This window comes from Bacillus rossius, chromosome 2 (genome assembly GCF_032445375.1).
Source record: "Bacillus rossius redtenbacheri isolate Brsri chromosome 2, Brsri_v3, whole genome shotgun sequence".
In the NCBI taxonomy this organism is placed as follows: domain Eukaryota; kingdom Metazoa; phylum Arthropoda; class Insecta; order Phasmatodea; family Bacillidae; genus Bacillus; species Bacillus rossius.
The window spans coordinates 85,075,327-85,095,561 of NC_086331.1; the positions used below are offsets into that span (position 1 = coordinate 85,075,327).

Sequence of the window (20,235 nt, forward strand, 5' to 3'; positions counted from 1 at the left end):
GGCATGGACAGGTTCGTACTGAACGCCGTGCAGAATCGCTGACACTACCAGCGGTGCAAACCATGGCGCCCGGACGGAAAGGGGCAGCAGGTGCCGCACCTACCAGCCGAACTGTTCCACACGATCGCGCTCGACCAGATGGGACCGTACCCGCGCTCATCCCAGGGAAACAGATTCTTGCTGGTAGTAAGTGACTGTTTCACAAGATGGATAGAAGCGTACCCCTTCTCGAACTGTCGGGCAGGGACGATTGCGCGGGTCTTGGAGGCCGAGTTCTGTTCTCGGTGGGGTTATCCGCGGAAACTCTTAACGGATAATGCCACCCAGTTCTCAGGGTGTAGATGGGCAGAACTCTGCACGAAGTAGCAAGTGTTACCGCACACAACCCCAGTGTACCACCCGAGGGCAAATCCCATCGAGAGGCGGAACCAGGAGTTCATGGTACAACTCAGACTAAGATTGAAGGACCATCACACCCAGTGGGACCGCCACCTTCCAAACATCCTGTACTGTTTACATCGCTGAGTAAACACTGTCATTGGCGAAGCACTGGCCATGCTGTTACAGGGGCGGAATAACCCTTTGCCCAGGCAATACCACGTCGAGAACCGGGACCCGGAGCACGAGCGAAGCCAGTCCCAAGGAGCGAGTCAGGGGCCTGGATGAAAACACCTGCGACGCCGCACGGTGTAACTAAGTAAGCCACAAAGAGAACACCACGCCGACCACAACCAGAGTCCCACACCCGGCCAGCTGGTTAACGCCCGGCTCCACCCTCTGTCCGCGTGACAACGTAACATTCTGCGCTGGGGTGTCACCGAAGTGGGTTGGCCCAGTCCCAATCATCAAAGTGTAAGGCACTACCACCGTGGTGATCCAGCTAGCAACGAGAAAGATGGCGAAATATCACTGGGACGCAGTTAGGCTGGCGGCTGAAGAAAGGGACTACCATCTGTCGGATGATAGACATGAACTCGCGACTCCAAGTAGCAGGAACCTGACGGCCAGGGAGGGCACAGCTACGTCAACCCCCAGGAAAGACGCTGACCTAGAGTTCCAGTGGTTTCCGGAAGCGGAGATTGCATCGCCTATCCGGGTGACAGCGGACGCATTCCAGCAGACACAACTGGATGCAGAACAGGCAGACGATACGATGCCCTTCTGAGGTTTTCCGCAGGACGCAGGGACGGAAGGGGCAAAGGCGGAGCTCCAACTCGTCCCCGTAATCTGGGAACTGGAGGACGTGCCGTCACGCCCAGAGACACCAGACGAGGATGAACCTAGGTGGCCCCTTTACCAGTCACTGAAAAACGCCACTTTTCGCGTGACCCTTGAAGAACCTCCGGAACCCACCACAGACAACACAGAAGCCCCGCGGGGGGCGGCAGAGGACGAGGCACCCAACCCCTTGCCACGCTATAACTTACGGCCACACCAGGCGGCGACCCGGCCCCGAAGTTGCAGGATACAAGGGGAGAACCAGCAACAGGACAAGGCAACTGAGAGCGGCAGGAACGAGGGCGTAACAAAATCACATCTGGCTCCTTCAGGAAGGGGGAGGGCAATTGATGTTGATCGAGGCTACCCCTTCCTCAAGCCCCAAGCCCAAAGAAAAGATAAAACTCTTATGTAACTAAATTCAACTACTCATGATTTAAAAGGTAGCCGTAGTAACGGCAGAGATAACATGTCCACTTGAATATGGAAGCTAAAGCTTAAACAATAAACAAGTGCAGATTAGAAAGGAATGACTGACATTCGCTTAGGAAGAAAATGTGAACACTAGTTCCCCTAAAGTGTATACAAAACTTCAACTCTCACAGTGGTAAGTGGTTTCTATAATTGCGTAAAATATAAACATAGGACAGTTACTAAAAAAGCGGGCATGCAGTTTACAAATTAAATTAATTATATTATTGTATGGAAAAATTTTAAATTAAGATGATTTCATTTCCTACATTCTAAATAAGATTTCCAATGAACCATAATAACTAAATAGAACCACACTAAATGCTACAATTTTGTGCTACCTCACTTTATCACTTAAAATATTCCTTCTACAGATATTAAATATTGAAAGATGTAGTGGCGAAACCATTAAGTTAACAATACTAAAGTGTAAAGTGGAGGAACACAACCAAAATTTAGCTACATCACATTGCTAGGTGTCTATAATGGTGGATTGGTTTGGAAAATTAAGCTTGTTGAACTGTTTACTAAATAAAGGAAATAACAAGAACGGATGTCTGGTTAATTATTATGAATTTGAACAAGGTGGAGAAACTGACAAGGAAACACAAACTTTTGGTTATTTTTGGCTCAACTAAAAGAAATATCATAGACAAGATCTACATACAAAAATGAGTCATTTGGTAAAATCCAGTATAGTTTAAACTATAATATAAAAATACTCTAAGGACCAGCCAGTGTAACTGAATTTACTTAATATCTAAGTATTTGCTCATTACTCATTACCTGATGACATAGAGCAACATATTTTAATTAAAAATATTTTTAAAAATGAACACAATTAATTCAGATCTTTTCACTCTAATAAAAGTTCTCCTTCTTGCTTTAATATTCAGAAATTATATATTCTGGTGATGCAATAATTTGAGCCATAGATATAATGCAAAATATTAAGGAACATTAATTTTGTAGAGACTTATCTCCCTGCTTTCCCAGCTAGCGAGGATGATCAATGGCTAGCTAGCAAGGGCATCTTCGCTGGGGGACAAGAAGGAAGGCGAAAGCGATGACAACCAAAGGGGAGATCACGCATTGGGGATGGGGCGTCCAGAAAGATGTGAAAATCTGGACCCAAAGCCATGAGCTGTAGATTGAACCCCACTACGAAACAGAATGTAATGCAGTGATAATAAAAGAAAGCGATAAGGGGAAAAATTACTAAAGAACCGGATTAAGCAAAAAACGAGTTAAAAAAACAGGTTAGTGAGTTGGGAGGATCTGGGACATTGATGTGGTGGCTTGAAAAGAAAGGGAGGCCGCTTGATCCTAAAGAAAGATGTCTTCGGAGCTGGTGCTCCCAAGCTCAAATTCGAGTACCAGCAGGAAGGAAGACATAATTTAGTTAGTGCGGCGGCCAACAGATGGCGCACCACGGTGGCGCCACAAGTCTAGGCATGGACCTCTGGGTGTTGCAACATGAGGGGGAACTGAGGGGAGGGGGTGGACTTTGCCTAGCCCCGAGTTCTGAGATCAACAGCAAAAAATGAAAAAGGGGGGAGGGGGGCAAAGTAAAAATGCTGGGGTATGCCGGCTGCACCGGCTGCCCAGGCACGTAGGCAACGTCCTAATGCAATGTGGGTGTCTAACCGGCCGTGACTACAAGCACGGTCTCTGGATGGGGCACTGGAGACAGTATGTGCATCCAGGCAGGAAAAATGACCCGCTGCTGGCACAGCATGGGACGGAGATCCTTGTCCGACCTCACTAGATACGGGCAGACTGATTGCCTAAAGCTTAAATAACGACTCCCTTGGTAAAAAAAAAATTAATAAGAATCCCTGAACTCTTATCAAAAATAAAAAGAAATAACATAACATGTCAAAAATAAAAATCACATTTTTGTGGCACAGCAATATACATATACACGTGTGTTCACTTTGCTGAATTCTTTGATTGCAAAGAGCAAACAAAATTAATTATATATGCAGGCATACCTGGGTTGAATATATGTTACATGCTGCCCATCTGACTTGAGCTCCTAATGCAAAAAGTGTTTCTATCAAAACCTGAAAACAAAAAGATAACATCAAAATAATATTCGTAGCCTGAACAATAAAACATGAAGGAACAGTACATACATGATAAATAATAAACATTAATATACACAAATACTATCACACTTTAAACTTCATTATGCAATCAGGGGTAGGATAACAAAATTTAATTTCTTAGTCTTTGTTTAACTCCAAACACAAGCAGGTTATTAATTCTTAGGATTATTTCAATTCTTAGGAGTATTACATCAAACTAATCAACATAATAAGTGTTTTTGTCTCCTTAGTTACATTGTAATTATTCTGACTGCATTCATTTGTAATGTAGGAACAAATCGCTAATTATTATCCCTTTGTGCTACATTAACAATGTTTAAATTTATTTATTTAAAATTAAACTAAACTAATGTATTTCTTTAAAACTAAACTACATGTGACAAACTTATGAAAAATACACTAAGTCACATGATCGCTGCAAGCACATTGATGGCGGTGGGAATCCATTTAATTTTATTTAAATCTTTGATATTTTTGTCAATGTATACCACATACATAAAGAATTACTTTAAACATATTCAGCTAATAAAAAGGGTTCAACATATTCATCATTCTGTTTAAAAGTTAAATGATTAAGGCAAATTATAATAATTTACCACAAAAAAAATTTGTTCTGGGCCTTAATTAACAAAAGTAGCAAGCAATGTAAGAGAGCTTGTGTGGCGCCCACCCCCCTCCACACACACACACACACACACACACACACACACACACACATTTATATATATTTAAGTGAAAAAAAAATTATAAACAAGGAAATTTACCTACACTTATTAAACATACAAATAAATAATTTTTAAACGTCATATATACATAGTTTGATTTACAAACAATACATATTTTCTCAGATTTAAAGGTTTCATATACACATTCTGCCCATTTAAAACTCATTTTATTCTTTACGATGGGTTGCACACCACTTATTGTTTAAGATTTTGTTTTCTAACTATTTACTTACACTTTTATGGTATTCCAAAGAGAACTATCACCAAAAATGAATTCCCATCGTGTTAAATATCATTTTCACTTTTTAATAAAAAGCTTCTGAAAATTTTCACTTTGCGCACACAGTTTGTTAAATGTTATGTGTCACTCGGTGCTTTTTAAATTTTTGGCCAAAACAAGATGTTCTAAATAACCATCTATGATAAAGTTTTGTTTGAAAAATTGTTTATAGTTAAATAATTTAATATAACGACAGTAAACATTCTTGTTTTATCGTAACAAGCCACTTATATGGACGTTGAAATGAACTTCATGCCAGCAGCTCACTAAAGCTATAGGCCACTCTTAATTTACATTTCTTTAAGCCACACATGCAAACATTTCTACACATATATTCAATCGAAGTCTATTCTGGAAAATAAAAGCCTTGATCATTGGTGGCTGCATCCTGCCCAGTTCAGTTTATTAAATCTTTAGTCACCATACTTTCACAATGATACAGTGAACATTTAAAATAACCACCATGTTATGAGGGGCTTATACCACAATCAGTAGCCAAGGTGCAAACCACCTGCAGGGAATCTGTTCCAATAATAATTGCAAAGACTGTTTCGCAAGAGCAGCCAAAGACAGTTCTCAATCCTGGGTAGCATACCATTAAACCACAAGACACTGCAGACAGTGCATTCTCCTAGAAGTTTTAAAATAAGCGGAACCATGCTTCCGTCCTTGGTCTTCTACCTGCTACCATCGAGTCTCATCGCCGCCCCGGCGCCCGAGAGTGTTGGGTCGCTGGTATAAGTATGGTTTTTTTGTACTGTATCTATTTTTTCCCAGGGTAATTGTATTCAGCTAATTATGAGGTAGGAGCAGTGTCATGGGCGACCCCTTTCAGCGCACACAGTCAGTTGAGCAGTGACGACTTCCCCTTTAAAATAATTCAACTTAATAAATAATTGTAATACGTAGTAATTAATCCTAAATAAATGTGTAATTTTGGAAAGGTTTAAACATGTTATGTTCATTTTCATTGCTATATTAATCGACTAAAGGTAAATTCACCCCTTAGTAAAGAGGTTTGGTATAAAATATTGTTGTTTTCATCAAAATTAAAAATTTCAATTTTTTTTTATAAAAACTAGAGTTTTTTGGAAAAAAAATATAAAGTGATGTGAACACTTAAGTTATAAGTCAAATTGTAATTCTAAAGAGAATGGAACAAATTTGAGCTTCTCGGACAAACGTTTTGGATTAACATGCTTTTAAATATTTCAAAATGTTTCAACAAACTATAATTTTTTTTTTGATTTAAAAAAAAATTATAGATAAAAAATAAAAATGTGAAAAAAAAATTGACTTTGTATTTTTGGTCATACTGATGAATAAAACACCATCACCAAATATTATACACTTTGAAAACCTCAAGGTTTAAAATAATTATTTTATTGGTTGATTTGATATGGAATGCCGCACAAGCATTTTGCACCACCAACTGTCACTAAAATGAGCATACACGTGCGCGCCATTCTGATTCCAGCAATATGCATTTACTCACAAAGACGTTCAGAGTCGGCAAGGTGACATGGAAGGGCAAACAAAATTAGAAGGTTTAGTCTTGACAGTCTTAAATAGGAAAGCATTTCCAACAATACAAAACATTCCTGATTTTATCTAGAAATTCATTGCTTTTTCCCGGTCACATAAAATTCCCACCATTTTCCTGGTTTTAATGGTCGGTAGACACCCTGTTCTAAAGTTTTTTTTGTTTTCAGATTACATCTACTAATAAAATTGATTAAATTTGTGATATTAAATTATCAAGAATTTTCGTATGTAGAAGCTAAACAACTACAATAAAAGAGGATCATCTACGTTTTTCAAACTTGTATGGTTTTGAATTATTCAAAAGTTCATGTTCTTCCAATATGAAAACTGAAATAAAACTTTAAACTGAACTAAGATTTTATATCAAGTATTGTTTGGGGTTACGCTAAACCTACCATTTTCAGAAATTTAAAGGTAATTAAAAAAAACTATATACAAAATTATTAATTAAAGGTCAAGAAAGTCCCTTGGCGATTTAGAAATCTAAAATTTATAAAAGGATTTAAACTGTTTTTGAATCTGATATCTTGTGTTTGATTATGGTTGCAGAATTAGCCGATATAACCCCAGATAAAAAAATTATAAATACGTTTTAAATTTACCAATTGTTATTCTAAAAGACCTAATTAAATTCTATAACAGCTATGATATTAATGTTGAGTGTGCTACACATATAAATGCTCATATTCAATGGCAGAATGTAAACTTTATCCAAAAAAGACACAATTCATTCAAAGATGGCTCATTTCACTAAACTGAAAAAATCCACTTGATATTTTTGCCACTGAGAATTCTACTGGGAATCTTTAAAATCAAAAGTTTTATTTTCAAGTAAGATTCAGTTGAATGTAGTTGGGTTACTTTTCAATTCAAGAAAAGCATTACAATAAGAAAAATTTAATAATTTGTACACATTATTCTTGAATTACAAATGTGAAGCTTAGCTTTTAGTTCAGTTCCATTTTTAGATTGGAGAAAAGAAGCCTTTTGCACAGAAAGTAGACAGTTTAGTGTGTATAAGAAATGAATAATTTTGGCTTTATGACTCTTCAACATAATCATTAGAGATGAGTGATGATGAAGTATTGCAAGTGGAGCAGATATGGAATTTGTTAATGTCAGAAATGGGAGTACCCTGAGAAAACTTAATGGCTCACTGCAACGTCCACATTTTCCCTTTAGTAAAAAGTTCTAGGTTGATCATTACTATGTTAATGTTATATTTTAAAAGAGGAAATTACATATATTATACCATCTGTAGAGAGTAATACCCCTGAGAGCAGAATAATGCAATAAGATACCAACATCTTCCATGATAAATCTATAACAAAAAAATTATGAAATAGACCAAACAGAAATGTTTACCAACTAATAAAGTTAAAGCCTAACAAGATAAAGTTACTACATATGAGTGAAACTATCTATTGGCCTAATGGCATCCGGTCCATTACTAAATATTCTTGAGAGAATAAATATTTTATCATGTACGTAGTTCTTTATTAACGCATGTACCCAACACCTGCATGCACTGAAGTTTATTCTTTGTATGTTATATAAATTTTTAGTATATTTAGTATATTATTGGTATATTTTTTGTGACTATTTTTTTTCAGCATGCGAACACTTTCAAAATTTATTCATGTTTACTAACATAAGACTACATAAAAGTTTACTGGGAAAGAAAATAATTATTTTGAAAAATTAAGAAAACACAGTGTTTATGATTATTTTTAACAAGTGGTAACACAACACTTCTAGTAAATGCCAGCATTAACATATTTTAGAACATAGCCTACATGAAACTGAAAGAAGATAAGTAGGTTATGGGTCCTTGGTGGCTATAATCGTTGAGGCATAATGCTTGATCAAAAAGGGTGGTGGGTTCGTTACCATCTTCAGTCATGACTCAACTTATGAGCTCAGAGGTGGTATCAAACATGGTTCGCAAGTCATTGTGATCAAAGATTAACTGATTGTGTGATGTTAAACATTGTTCCATTTCATAGCTTGATAAATACATATTTAAGTCTCTTCTTGTGCTGTAAGGACAACTTGGAGTCTTGGCAGTTACATGCACAGACAAAAACACATTGCCATTACCTTTCAACCTCACCTATTCACTACTAGCTAAAAATATTTTTAGTACATAGATGGATAAACAATATTAAGTCATCATTTGCAACACACAATCCATTTATTTAATTTTACTCAATTATGGATGAAGGTAAATAAAATACATTTTCTAGGTTAATTATTGGGGAGACAAAATGACAATTAATTACTGAGGGGGCACATAAGAACAAAGAGTGTAAAATCTGTAACAAAAACCTGGATATTCTGATACTTTAAAATGTTATGACAGTTCATAAAGAGGGTCCCTACCTTAATAAGGGCCTTTCATTTGTGATTCCTGGTTATGTGCGCATGCTACGTCACTGGAATAAGCATATGCCCAATATAACCATTCCGATGGATGGCGGGACACACTAAGCAAGTAGTGTTGCGAACTGCATGACTGCAGTAGAGATTATTGTATTTTTTAATTCACACCATTATGTGAATATTATCATTCATACTCACAGTAAGAATGAGTGACAAGGGCTCACTCTCTTCATCTAACTAGAAGTGCTCAAAAATGGTCCTCAATTTCTGCTAAAAAAATGTTTTAAACTGCCCGTACAAAATGCTGCCTGAATCACCGTTACAATGTCTGCCCAGAGGAGTGGCCAATTTTACCACGTAAATGCAACTAGCATCACATGGAGCACCTAGTGCACTCTGAGTGACGTCCAAAGTTTTCCTAACCTTGGTGTTATTAGACCATTACTAAGATATGTTAGATGTATTTTTCCAGTAAATCCTGTAAAAAGCTCAAAGTATCATTCAAAAGACACTTTTATATTCACAAATGCAACTAGAAATAAAGGGATAAAATGAAGAGAGTAAATATGTTAGTAAAAGTAAAAATAATTTAATAAATCTCAATAATAAAATAATCATAGTTAAACATTCACTACCAATGTGACAGTATCATTAAATATTAGTCTACAAAATTTCTAGGACCAAAATTAAATGTAAGAAAATTACTGATAAGTTTTTCCCTTGCAGTTGTCTGATCTTTCATTACAACTCCAATTCATGCACAAATGCCAAGAAAACAGTACCAATATCTTAGTTATAAAAAGGAAATAAATTTAAGTAAGGTTTCAATTTGTCATTGCATGTTGGTTCAGGTAACAAACCATTAAATATTCTTTACGTGCCTTTTTTTCTGGATGTAGTTACAATCTGCTTTCCTGAAACTATTTAGTTTATATCAGTGATATCATTCATTTTGAGGGTCAGAAACATAAATAAATACAATAAGTACATTGTACAATAAGTAAAATATGTGGCATATGATGTAGTAAACAAAAAAATTATTATTTTTGAAATGCTTACTACGCAGAAGCTTTTTTTTTGTACAAACAGTTCTGTAAAGATTAGTTATCTATGCGCTACGGGACGAGGCAGCCAGCAAGACACCTGATGAGGAAATAGACAGTCAGCAGTGAACAGTTTACCAGAACGGGGAAGTGCGATTCGAGCCGGGACGGCACCCAAATGCACAACGAACGTTTGTTGGCAAAAGCATAACATGGTCCGGCGCAACAACAGGTGTGTTTGCTTCGTGCTGCAAGTAACCATAACCTCCAAAAACCGCTGATAGGGAAGAATTAGCAGGTCAGCAAAGACGAGAGGGAGTAGGGATAGTGACATAGGAAGCAGGGATGGACTGCCAGAAAAGGGAGGGAGAAAACCGGCAGCCAATCAACGACGAGCAGGCTTCGAAATCGGCGCACAGGAAAAGAGCACGTTATTTAGGTAAACAAACAAAATACTGTCAGGAGCATGCTTTATAAGCCATAGCAATTAGTCAGTCAGTCAGTCAGTCAATAAGTCAATCAATCAATCAAACAATCAAACAATCAGAATGTGGGAAGCCACTTGACACAGCAACTGATGCAACAACAACCGGTGAGTGACCAGGCACATAATGGTTCTGTAATAATGTCAAAGTCCAGCTGTAGGCATATTGAAACTTGAGAAGGGCATCTTTCAAACTCATAAAATTTCAAATTTGTTAAATGTTTACGAAATTTTAAACTTATAAAACCTTTATTTAAAATTATTAGAGTAAACATTAACACATATTAATCACTAGAGAGAAAATGTAGAGCAACTTGGTTAGACTGTAAAATCTCAGAACAAAATACTCAAAACAGAAGCGTTCGCCCAGAGGTGGATAGGAATGGCTGACGAAACTAGAAGTTAATTTCAAGTGTTATCCTCAATACGCTCAGATATGGTTTACTTTTATATGTTTTAGAGGGTTAAAGGTCTATAGTACTGTTTATTAAAGTTATGTTTACACCCTGATTTTCATTATTATTGTTGGAATAAAAATGACTTGAATCCTGAATCAAATTATTCTCATTTTTAAATATTAATATATTCAAGTATCATTAACAAAGGGATTCATCTACCTACCTGTCAACAACATGGAAAAATGAGTGGTGGAGAAACCCACCCCCAGCACTCTTGATACACCTATAGAACATGTAAGGATATTAGGAATAAATAACAAGTAAAATGATTCTGGTAAATTCACATCCATTCCCCATCCTCATCATCACTCATATTCATTTCACTATAACCTTTATCATTCCCACTTTCCCCCCATTCATTACTCCAGGTTATAGTCGGCAGAGTTTCAAGTCGTTAATAGCCACAACAATAAGAAACCCTAAAAATTTATGAATAATTCCCATGTAACAATATTTATATTACAAAAAATATGAATAATGTTTAGATTACAAAAATATTAATATTATTTTTGAGTATTTCTGAAAGAATACTGTATGCTGACAACTCATTCTACACGTATGTAATGACAAGACAATATACATAATAATATGATAATATTTCTATGTTCAAAAGATTCTTTTGGTGGTCCACGTGAAACAATGTCATGGGCCGGATGCGCTCCAAGATGCGGTTCGATAGCTGCCAGTGGTTTATATGGTTTATACTGGTTTATATGACCAACAACAATTAAGTAGATAACAATTTACATGGCCTGAATGAGAGAAGCATTATAAAAAAATTCCAGCAAGAGAAAATATTTTCTTAACTTAAATGAATAATTTTTAATCAAAAACTACTAACCAGAATGAAATTTATAATAATTTAGTTTTTGGTAAACATAAGCAATTTAAATATCTAGTAATTTAAAATATTTATTTGCTATTCTCTACTACTTTTTTCAGTCATCTATTTAAATGAACATGTACACAGATAATAACTAAAAACAGAATGCAATGCATTAGTGAATGGAGGCTTCATTTTTCCAATGAAAAATGTGATGAGTAATACTGCGCGGTTACTTCATGTGCTGCATTACCCCAAACACACTCTGGGGTATTACCCAGAAAAACATGATTTCGAAAATTATTGAATAATTTGTTACAAAATAATAGCATTGAAATATAATTCTCTATGTACCAAGTCTATGTACCCAGGGGTTGTTAGCCCCCAAGCTTTTATTATTATTTTTTTAAACCCAGCTCTCTCAGCATCAGCCCTACTGGCCTGGGGCCCCCGTGGGCGCGGATATGGATATGCCATATATGCAATACGGAGAGGTGTTAGAGCTATGGCTATGACCAAAATCTGAGGCTCTGTCACCATCTCAGCCCCCTGCCTCACTCAGTTAACCAGACAGTAGGCTTAATTTCCTCAGTAAGAGTTCATAATAAATGTATAATCATGTTTCTATTATTATGAACAGGCATTTAAAGTATTTGGTTCGTGCAAAAAAAATCTTAACTAATAATTATTCATTTTGGTTGTATTTTACATAAAGTTGAATGTAAATTTTTTATACGTTCTTCTTTATTTTACTAGGTCAGTTGAAATTAATGTGAGTGTCAATTATGTTTTTACGATTTAAGGCATTTTCTGGTTAGTAAGGCTGTACCATTTTAAAAGCATAACGAAAGATAGGGGTACGACACTCCGTCACCAGTAAGTTAACGTCTCAAAAGTTGTGGGTTGTTGGGAAAACCCAGCACATAGGCGCATGATTGCGCAGCAGTGGTGTAGAAGGTTTGCTGTGTGCTATTTCAAGAGCCAATCAGAACAAACAATGCAATAGTGTGATGTGTATTTCCAGATTTTCTGAGAACCAATTTTAGCAACACATTTTACCTATATGGCCATGTACCTGGTTCTTTATTGTGATTGGTCAGTTGATCCACAGGGTTGCCTAACCCTTTTGAGAAAAGGCAACTTTGTTGTGGGTCAATCCATACGAAGTGGTCCAGCACTGGTTGCTAGACCATTTTAAGAAAATGATAATTTGTGCCTTGTTAACATTAAGTATAGACAGTTTAAAACTGGCAAAACTAAATTTTTATTCTCACTGGTTTGATTATGGCAGCCACTTTGTTGCCATGGCATGCGACAACTTTTACATTCACAAGGGTTTACCTACATTGCCATATCTTAGCTTTGGTAGGTCATAGCACGATGAAACAAAATCTGAGGTGTTAAGCACATTATATACTACAATTCTGATCACAAACCATCTTTTTAAAATCACTCAATCTTACCAACTTTGAAGATTGAAATACTGCCTCACGATTGCGAAAAATTTCATTTTCATTAATTTTTTTTCAGAATGAAGGCAGTATGTGTTGGGCTTCAAAATATTTTTGGAAATCTTATGTAATAGTAGTGTAAACACAAATTATTTGGAGCATGAGACATTGCTACTTTTTTACAAGCTTGTAAAAATTAGTTTTTTCATATTTTTGCTTACTTTACGGCTTAATATCTATGGTGGGCAGTTATCTAAAAATCTGAAATTTGCACACAATTAAGTACTCCATGGTACATAACTCCTGTTAAAAAAAATGCAATTTTACACAAGTTTGGCAAAGCTGTAACTTAAGAACCAGTTGAATCTCAAAGTAAACATTTTAACACAATTTCAACCTTCAAAGTTGGTAAGATTGAGTGATTTTAGAAAGATGGTTTGTGATCATAATTGTAGTATATTATGTGCTTACATCAGATTTTGTTTCATCGTACTATGATTTACCAAAGCTAAGATATGGCAATGTAGGTAAACCCTTGTAAATGTAAAAATTGTTGCATGCCATGGCAACAAAATGGCTGCCATAATCAAACCAGTGAGAATAAAAATTTAATTGTGCCAGTTTTAAACTGTCAATACATAATGTTAACAAGGAACAAAATATCATTTTTTTTTTTTTTTTTTAATTGATGAAACTACCAATAATCTTTTTTGGACCACTTCATAAGGATTGACCCTAATGCAAATAGTTGTCACTCGATCGTCGTACCAACAGATAGCGTCATCAACCACTCCCTGAATTTCTTTATGGAAGTATTACTGAATAATTTCACATCTGCTGGTCAGGGTGAAGCCGAGTGTTTAATTTTTTTTATTTTTTGGAATTGCATAACTAGAAATTAAACCCTCGGCATCTGCATCAGCTCAGCGTGACCATAATCACCACTTGGGATATAGTCCCAAAGTAATGTACTTCACTTAAAAATTTAAGTGAAAAATGTCAGTTATCGAGTGAAGGAGTCATTGTCAAAGGAAATCATCTGTAACTGGAACTGTACTAGTATGTAAGTTATGATCTACCACGTAATTTTTTTGCGGTGAAGAATAAAACAAATACTGCTTAAAAACTATTTTATTTTAAATTAAAAGTTTAATCTCAATGTTGGAAAAATGACTAATATCAAAAAATATTTTGAAGTCATTATAAATTAATCCAAAGCTACCAACCTCAAATCACACCCATCAGTAATGACAATGATATGAAAAAAGTACACGTAAATCATGCACGATAAATATTTCCTAGGGAATTATGACACACACAAGATAAAACAAGGACAATGATATGCAAAAAAAAAATGAAAAATATAGGCGTATGTATATTAATACAGTGCAAATTAATGAATAAAAAAAACTATTTGAACAATACAATCATCTGAATATGTAAGAAATGTCAATAATTTTACTGGAAATTTTGAATCTTCAATTCAAAGTATTCAAAGTTAAACTTTTGAACAACTTGTCTTTTTATTTGCTTTTTTATCCTGGTTGGATAAGAACTGTCTTGTAAACAAACAACAGAGGAGAAACAAAAGAAATTGTAAACAATAACTCTGTGTTTATTACTTTCATTTCTTCAGATGTAGCGAAAAAAACAACTATATAGATTTATTGCTCGTCATGGCTATAAAATATTCCGCATGTTTCTTTGCTTCAATTTGCCGTCTACAGTCATTCCTTCCAACATGTGCAATCGAAAAGTCCACGTGCATACATTACAAAACGCATGTCATTCCGAAACATTTGAAGAGGACAAGCATGGCCATTCTTTTGAATAGTTAGGTCGAAAGTTCTAAAGAAGTGGTTTCTTTTTTTTTTCCCAGACACACATTGTTCTGTCACACGCTTCATTTCTACACCCGGCACTGACGAAGAACACTATCGAAAAACATAACAAATTTTCATGTCTCTAGACACGACAAAAACACTTTAATGGAAAAAATGGCTTTCAAGAAATAAATTAAAACACAGGTTAGCCAAAGTACCGTACAAAAGTTATCGTGATGTAAGTAGCCAACATACGAAAAGTCCGAGAATATGTACTAGTTGTATTGTACAACGAATGTAATACCATCCCATTAATATCTCAAAAAATGAGTATTAATCTACTTATTTCGACAGTACATGCGCACACTTACTAGTTCCGTTATTTGCGTAACCACGTGATGTATTCTAGCTGCGTTCACAAAACACGCACACAAGAAATTGAATTTTTTCCGTTACCATGCAGCACAAAGCCTGGTTACCGTAATAAACGAGCGATGTTCCGTAATTCGGTGGTAAATCCGTAATAATTACAGAAAATCCATAATGGTTGGCAGCTCTGTTAATATCATAAACATGAGAAGTGAATCAGGTAATTATATTCTAGGTTGCTTGACCAGGCCAGCCTGGATTGTAACAACTTTAACCACCTGTTCTGCATAGGCAAACAAATAAAACTTCATAAGTATAACATTTTTGCATAATTAATTGTATAATAAAATAATTATTTAAAGTATTATGTATACAAGTGTTTGGAAATTGCAGAGCATAATTGTCAAAACAAGATATTTTTATTAAGGAAGATATGCTTGGAAAAGTAACACTGCAAAGTTACAGGCACAAACAGTAGTACACAAATTTGAATTTCATGTTCATTTGCATCACTCCAGTGACTGAGGAGACACCCGATTCTAGTGCAGTGAGGTTTAAATGTTCTGTGGTATGTAGGCAGCTGGGCACAGACGTTTAGAGTGCAGTACAGATATAGTAATAATTAAATTAAATAATAAAATAAATAATATGGTTTACTAACTGTTTCATTAGTCTCAGCAGTTGAAAATCTGAAGTGCTATAGGATCATTTCATGCCAGATCACTGTCCACCTCATCATCTCAGATTTGGATGAAATTTGATACATGGTATCTTCGGACAAATATAAGAACCAGTATTTTTTTTTTTTTTTGAATATTGGCTCTAGTTTGGAATTTAAAGCCCTTCAACGTTTCTCTCAGTTTGGTGGAACTTTTTTAATTGCAACCAAAGTAGAGGGGCACATCTTGCTTCAACTTACATTCGTAATAACAGTTAATAATGTAGAATCGTGAAATTCACCATACTTGTTCAGAATTTTATGTAGATTTAAAATATCAATCGAAAAATGTAATTAAATGTCCAGCAGTACATGCAATTTATGTTGAAAGTAAAAAAAAATAATTAACAAAGATTGTAAACCATAGTTCAGTAATCCTATTATTAAATTTTTCTATTCATCTTTACAATCTCAGACTTGGTGCCATAAGAAAGAACACAAAATTTGCTACAAAATGGTGAAATGAAATTTCACCCTCTACCACACCTACAAAAATGTTTTGGTGGGTAGAATTTTTCTTAACTGTACATACATACAGTACATAGGTTTATAAAAATAAAATAAAATTACAGAATTACAGTAGTCAAAGTTAAGCCTGCAAGCTGTGCTCATAAAAATTGAAATTTTTTATATATACCGGTGTCACTTGTACATACCTGAAGTAGGTCTACTTTAAATGCTGTATCAATGTAATCTATGAAGAAGCTGATTCCATTTTGACCATTTTGATGTAATTTTTCTCTCACTCAATGATGTCAGTTTATAATACATCCTTCCAGCCGGAGTCTCAATTTCCAGAACATCAACAGTGCAAAGAATGTTGATTAATGGCACCCAGTATGAATCTTCATGGCCATAATTACGATGTTCTAGCCAGTAAAATAATTTAGCTGGCCAGTGAGGATGCATTAACTTAATCAATGGAGCTTCATTTTCTTATTCAAGCACTAACCCAATATAACACTTATCATAAACTGAACACAAATACGAATTGATTTTAAATTTTAAAGCTCTCCATTTTTTCAGCCAAAGAATACTCTAACGAAAAATTCTCATTTGCACTGCGTGAAAGTCTCCTTCTTTGATCAGCTGAAAATTAATTTTAGTAAAGTATTCGCAAAATTTAAACATCTGCTCAACTGTCAAAATTTGATCTTTATACGGTCTTTGCAAGCTCACTCTAGATACTGTCCTGTAACACATCCTCCAACACCAGCTGTTTTACCATGAATTGTTGCATGAAAGGTCCAAGAAGCTTTTAAACCAAAATCTTCCAAGCGATAGCAGAGGTAGACCAAACTTTTAAAATTCTTGCAAATTGCTGCACTACCGTCTGTGATATACTCCACTTGATTCTTCATGAATTAGTAAGCTCAATCTTCTTTGAACCTCATATAAAAAGAGAACATCATGGTTTAGGTAATCTGAGATAAAGCACAAAGACATATTACATGTTTCTCCATTCTTTCAAAAGTATAGAATTACCGAATGTAATGTGCAAGAGAACGCACCCAATGATATGATGTATTTCGTCTTGGATAACAAAAGAATAGTTTTCTGCAAAGTCCAGAATTACCGGATGTAATGTGCAAGAGAAAGCACCCAATGATATGACTGTATTTCGTCTTGGATAACAAAAGAATAGTTTTCTGCAAAGTCCTTGAAAACTAGTATTTCATTTGGCTGAATATATTCTTTCCTCTGTTTCACATAGTTTGACTACTGTTTAGAGACGAATGAGAGTAGTAAAGCCCCCAGTTTCTTCAAAACCAGACCAATAAACTCACATAAAGGAAGTACCATGTTTGTAAAAAGCTGCGATCAGTAGTTACCCATTGGAAAAAATGAATTTCATCTTCATCATCAAAGTTAGTAAAAATGTTTATTATGTATTCTTGTACTTTTTCAGAATTTGGACAGTTAGGACATATTCTTAACATGCAATCATGGTTTTCACTATCACATACCAGTAAATTGGTAAGGTCCTTTAGCTTTGATTTTTGTAAATTCATAGCATTTAAAAGAAGGATTGGATCTGGTGTATTGAGCAAACACACACAGAATGTGTACCTGGCTGACCAACTAAGATACACCATTTTGGCTGCAGCTCACGGAATTTATAAATCCTACTTTATCACAAGGAAATTTCTCTCTGTATGCTGTGTGTAGATTAAGATTGCAGAGTATTAGGTAGGTGCTTTTGTTCATAAAATTTTTTGTGTACACTAAACTTATCTTTGGCACCTGGCATTAAGTCTGCTGTTTTTATCTGCTTGATAAAAATTGGTAACATTTTCAACAACTTCCAGCAAAAATTTTTCAACCTTGCAAAGGCTCAGGATACAAAATAATTCCGTTTTCTTTCAACAACTGGCATGACTTTCTTGCTATATAATCAGGAACATTGAATTCTGTTGAAATTTTCTTTCGTGACCAGGAATTAGGTGCAGCTGATAAAATGTGTAACTTGGCTGTTGGTTGGTGTAATGGATGTTGCATATTTAAATTTTTCTTTCATCTGACTGATTATAAAATTTAAGTCAATTGGATTCCTCTTAAAAACTGACTGTTTAGGTAAGTCTTCATCAGTACTTCCTTCAGACTGCAATTCATCTTTTGGAAGATTCAAAACTGCTGCTAATTTTTTTCATGTTTCTTTTGACTTCAGCTATCTTTCTTTTACCATACACTAATTTTGAACGCTTTGAAAGTCCTTTTAGTTTTAAGGGTGATACATCAAGCTTAAATTCAAATCTTCCCTTTTCAAATGGTATAGTGACACTAAGGTCTTCTTTCATAGGTGTAAGTAAGCCTGTGAGGGTCTGGGCCTTCCTCTTTGTTAGAATTATTCTGAGAATTTTCAAACTCTTGTTCTTGAAATAACTTCATCCTACAGTTGGAACACAGCTTTTGCTTCCCCGTAATATTTAATGAGTGATGCATGGTGGTGTGAACATATACTTGAATTTTAATGCAGTGTGGAATTCATCAATCTTCGAAAGCAGAATTTTGTTTCCTTTGTCAGGAAGTTCAGCAATATTAAGAAATATCTTCTTGTCTGTGTCTGTATTTACATGACACACAGAATTAATAAAAAGATCTACACTACACTTTTCATATAAACTGGTATTCATTGTAGATTGCCAAAAAACTGTCAATTTTACTCACTTCAGTCAAAAAATACAAAGAAAATAACTTATCAAAAATAAATAAAATCAGCTACGTCAAAACTCAAACATTAACAGTTATAGATTAAATAATCCCATACAACTTGTTGAAGTGCATAGAAACATAGCAGCTCCTAAGACTCCCACACACTGTACAACCTGTGACTAATATCTTCTATGAGATCACCCTACAGTAAACAATTAGATGATGGAATATTATGCAAACAGATTGAGTGACCAAACATTAATTGAACCATAACTTTTTTTCAAATATTTTCTTCTCCTTTTCATTTGTATTTTTTATATATAGGCCTACAGTAATTATTATGTGCATTTCCAACAAGGCTAAACATTATTTCAAACATATTTGCAATAAAAATTTTAATACATGTTTGCTTTTATGTGTAAAAATTATTTTATAAACTTAAAACTTATTTATAATCATCTTAATCACTTTTTTCACAAAGAACTTTCTTTTATAAAAAAGGAAGATAAATATCCACAAATTTTATTTCACCATTTTGGAGAAAATTTTGTACTCTTTCTAATGGTACCAAGCCTGAGCTTGTAAAGAATAATATAAATAAGTTATAATAGGATTACTGAACTGATGTTAACAATTTTTGGTAATTCATTTTTCCACTTCTAATATAAATTGCATGTACTGCTAGGAATTAAATTACATTTTATGAGTAATATTTTAAATCTACGTAAAATTCTGAATAAGTATGGTGAATTTCACGATTCTACATTAATACCTGTCATTACACGTGTAAGTTGAAGAAGATGTACACTTAACTTTGGTAGCGGATTAAAAAAATTCTACCAAACAGAGGCAAACTTTGAAAGGCTTTAAATTCCAAACTAGATCCAATATTCAAAAAATGAAAAATACAGTTTGACTGAAGATACCATGTACCAAATTTCATCCAAATCTGAGATGGTAGGGTGGACACCCATGGATGATCTGGCATGGAATGCCCCCTAATTAAATGAATTTGTTTGTGTGTTCATTACTTCAATAAATATTCTCCTATATTACATATCCTTTAAAGAGTTTGCTAAACCATCACTGTCAAAACATATCATAAGCAGCGATCCAAAAACTCTAGCTTTACAGAATAAGTGTATGAAGGACAAAAGGGCAGGGTACGGGGTTTATATTCC

The 20,235-nt window shown here is 35.0% G+C and overlaps 1 protein-coding gene across 2 annotated transcripts in view; it reads right to left on the reverse strand.

Annotated features, from left to right (window-relative positions):
• LOC134529424 (adenosylhomocysteinase-like 1) overlaps positions 1-20,235 on the reverse strand; it is a 133,104-nt gene that overhangs the window by 81,517 nt on the left and 31,352 nt on the right. For both annotated transcript variants that reach the window (XR_010074575.1, XM_063363489.1), the window contains exon 6: positions 3,684-3,755. Coding sequence is in view for 1 of the 2 variants with exons in the window: in XM_063363489.1 (XP_063219559.1) it covers positions 3,684-3,755 (72 nt within the window). In the remaining variant the exon portion in view is untranslated. The remainder of the gene's footprint in view (positions 1-3,683; positions 3,756-20,235) is intronic.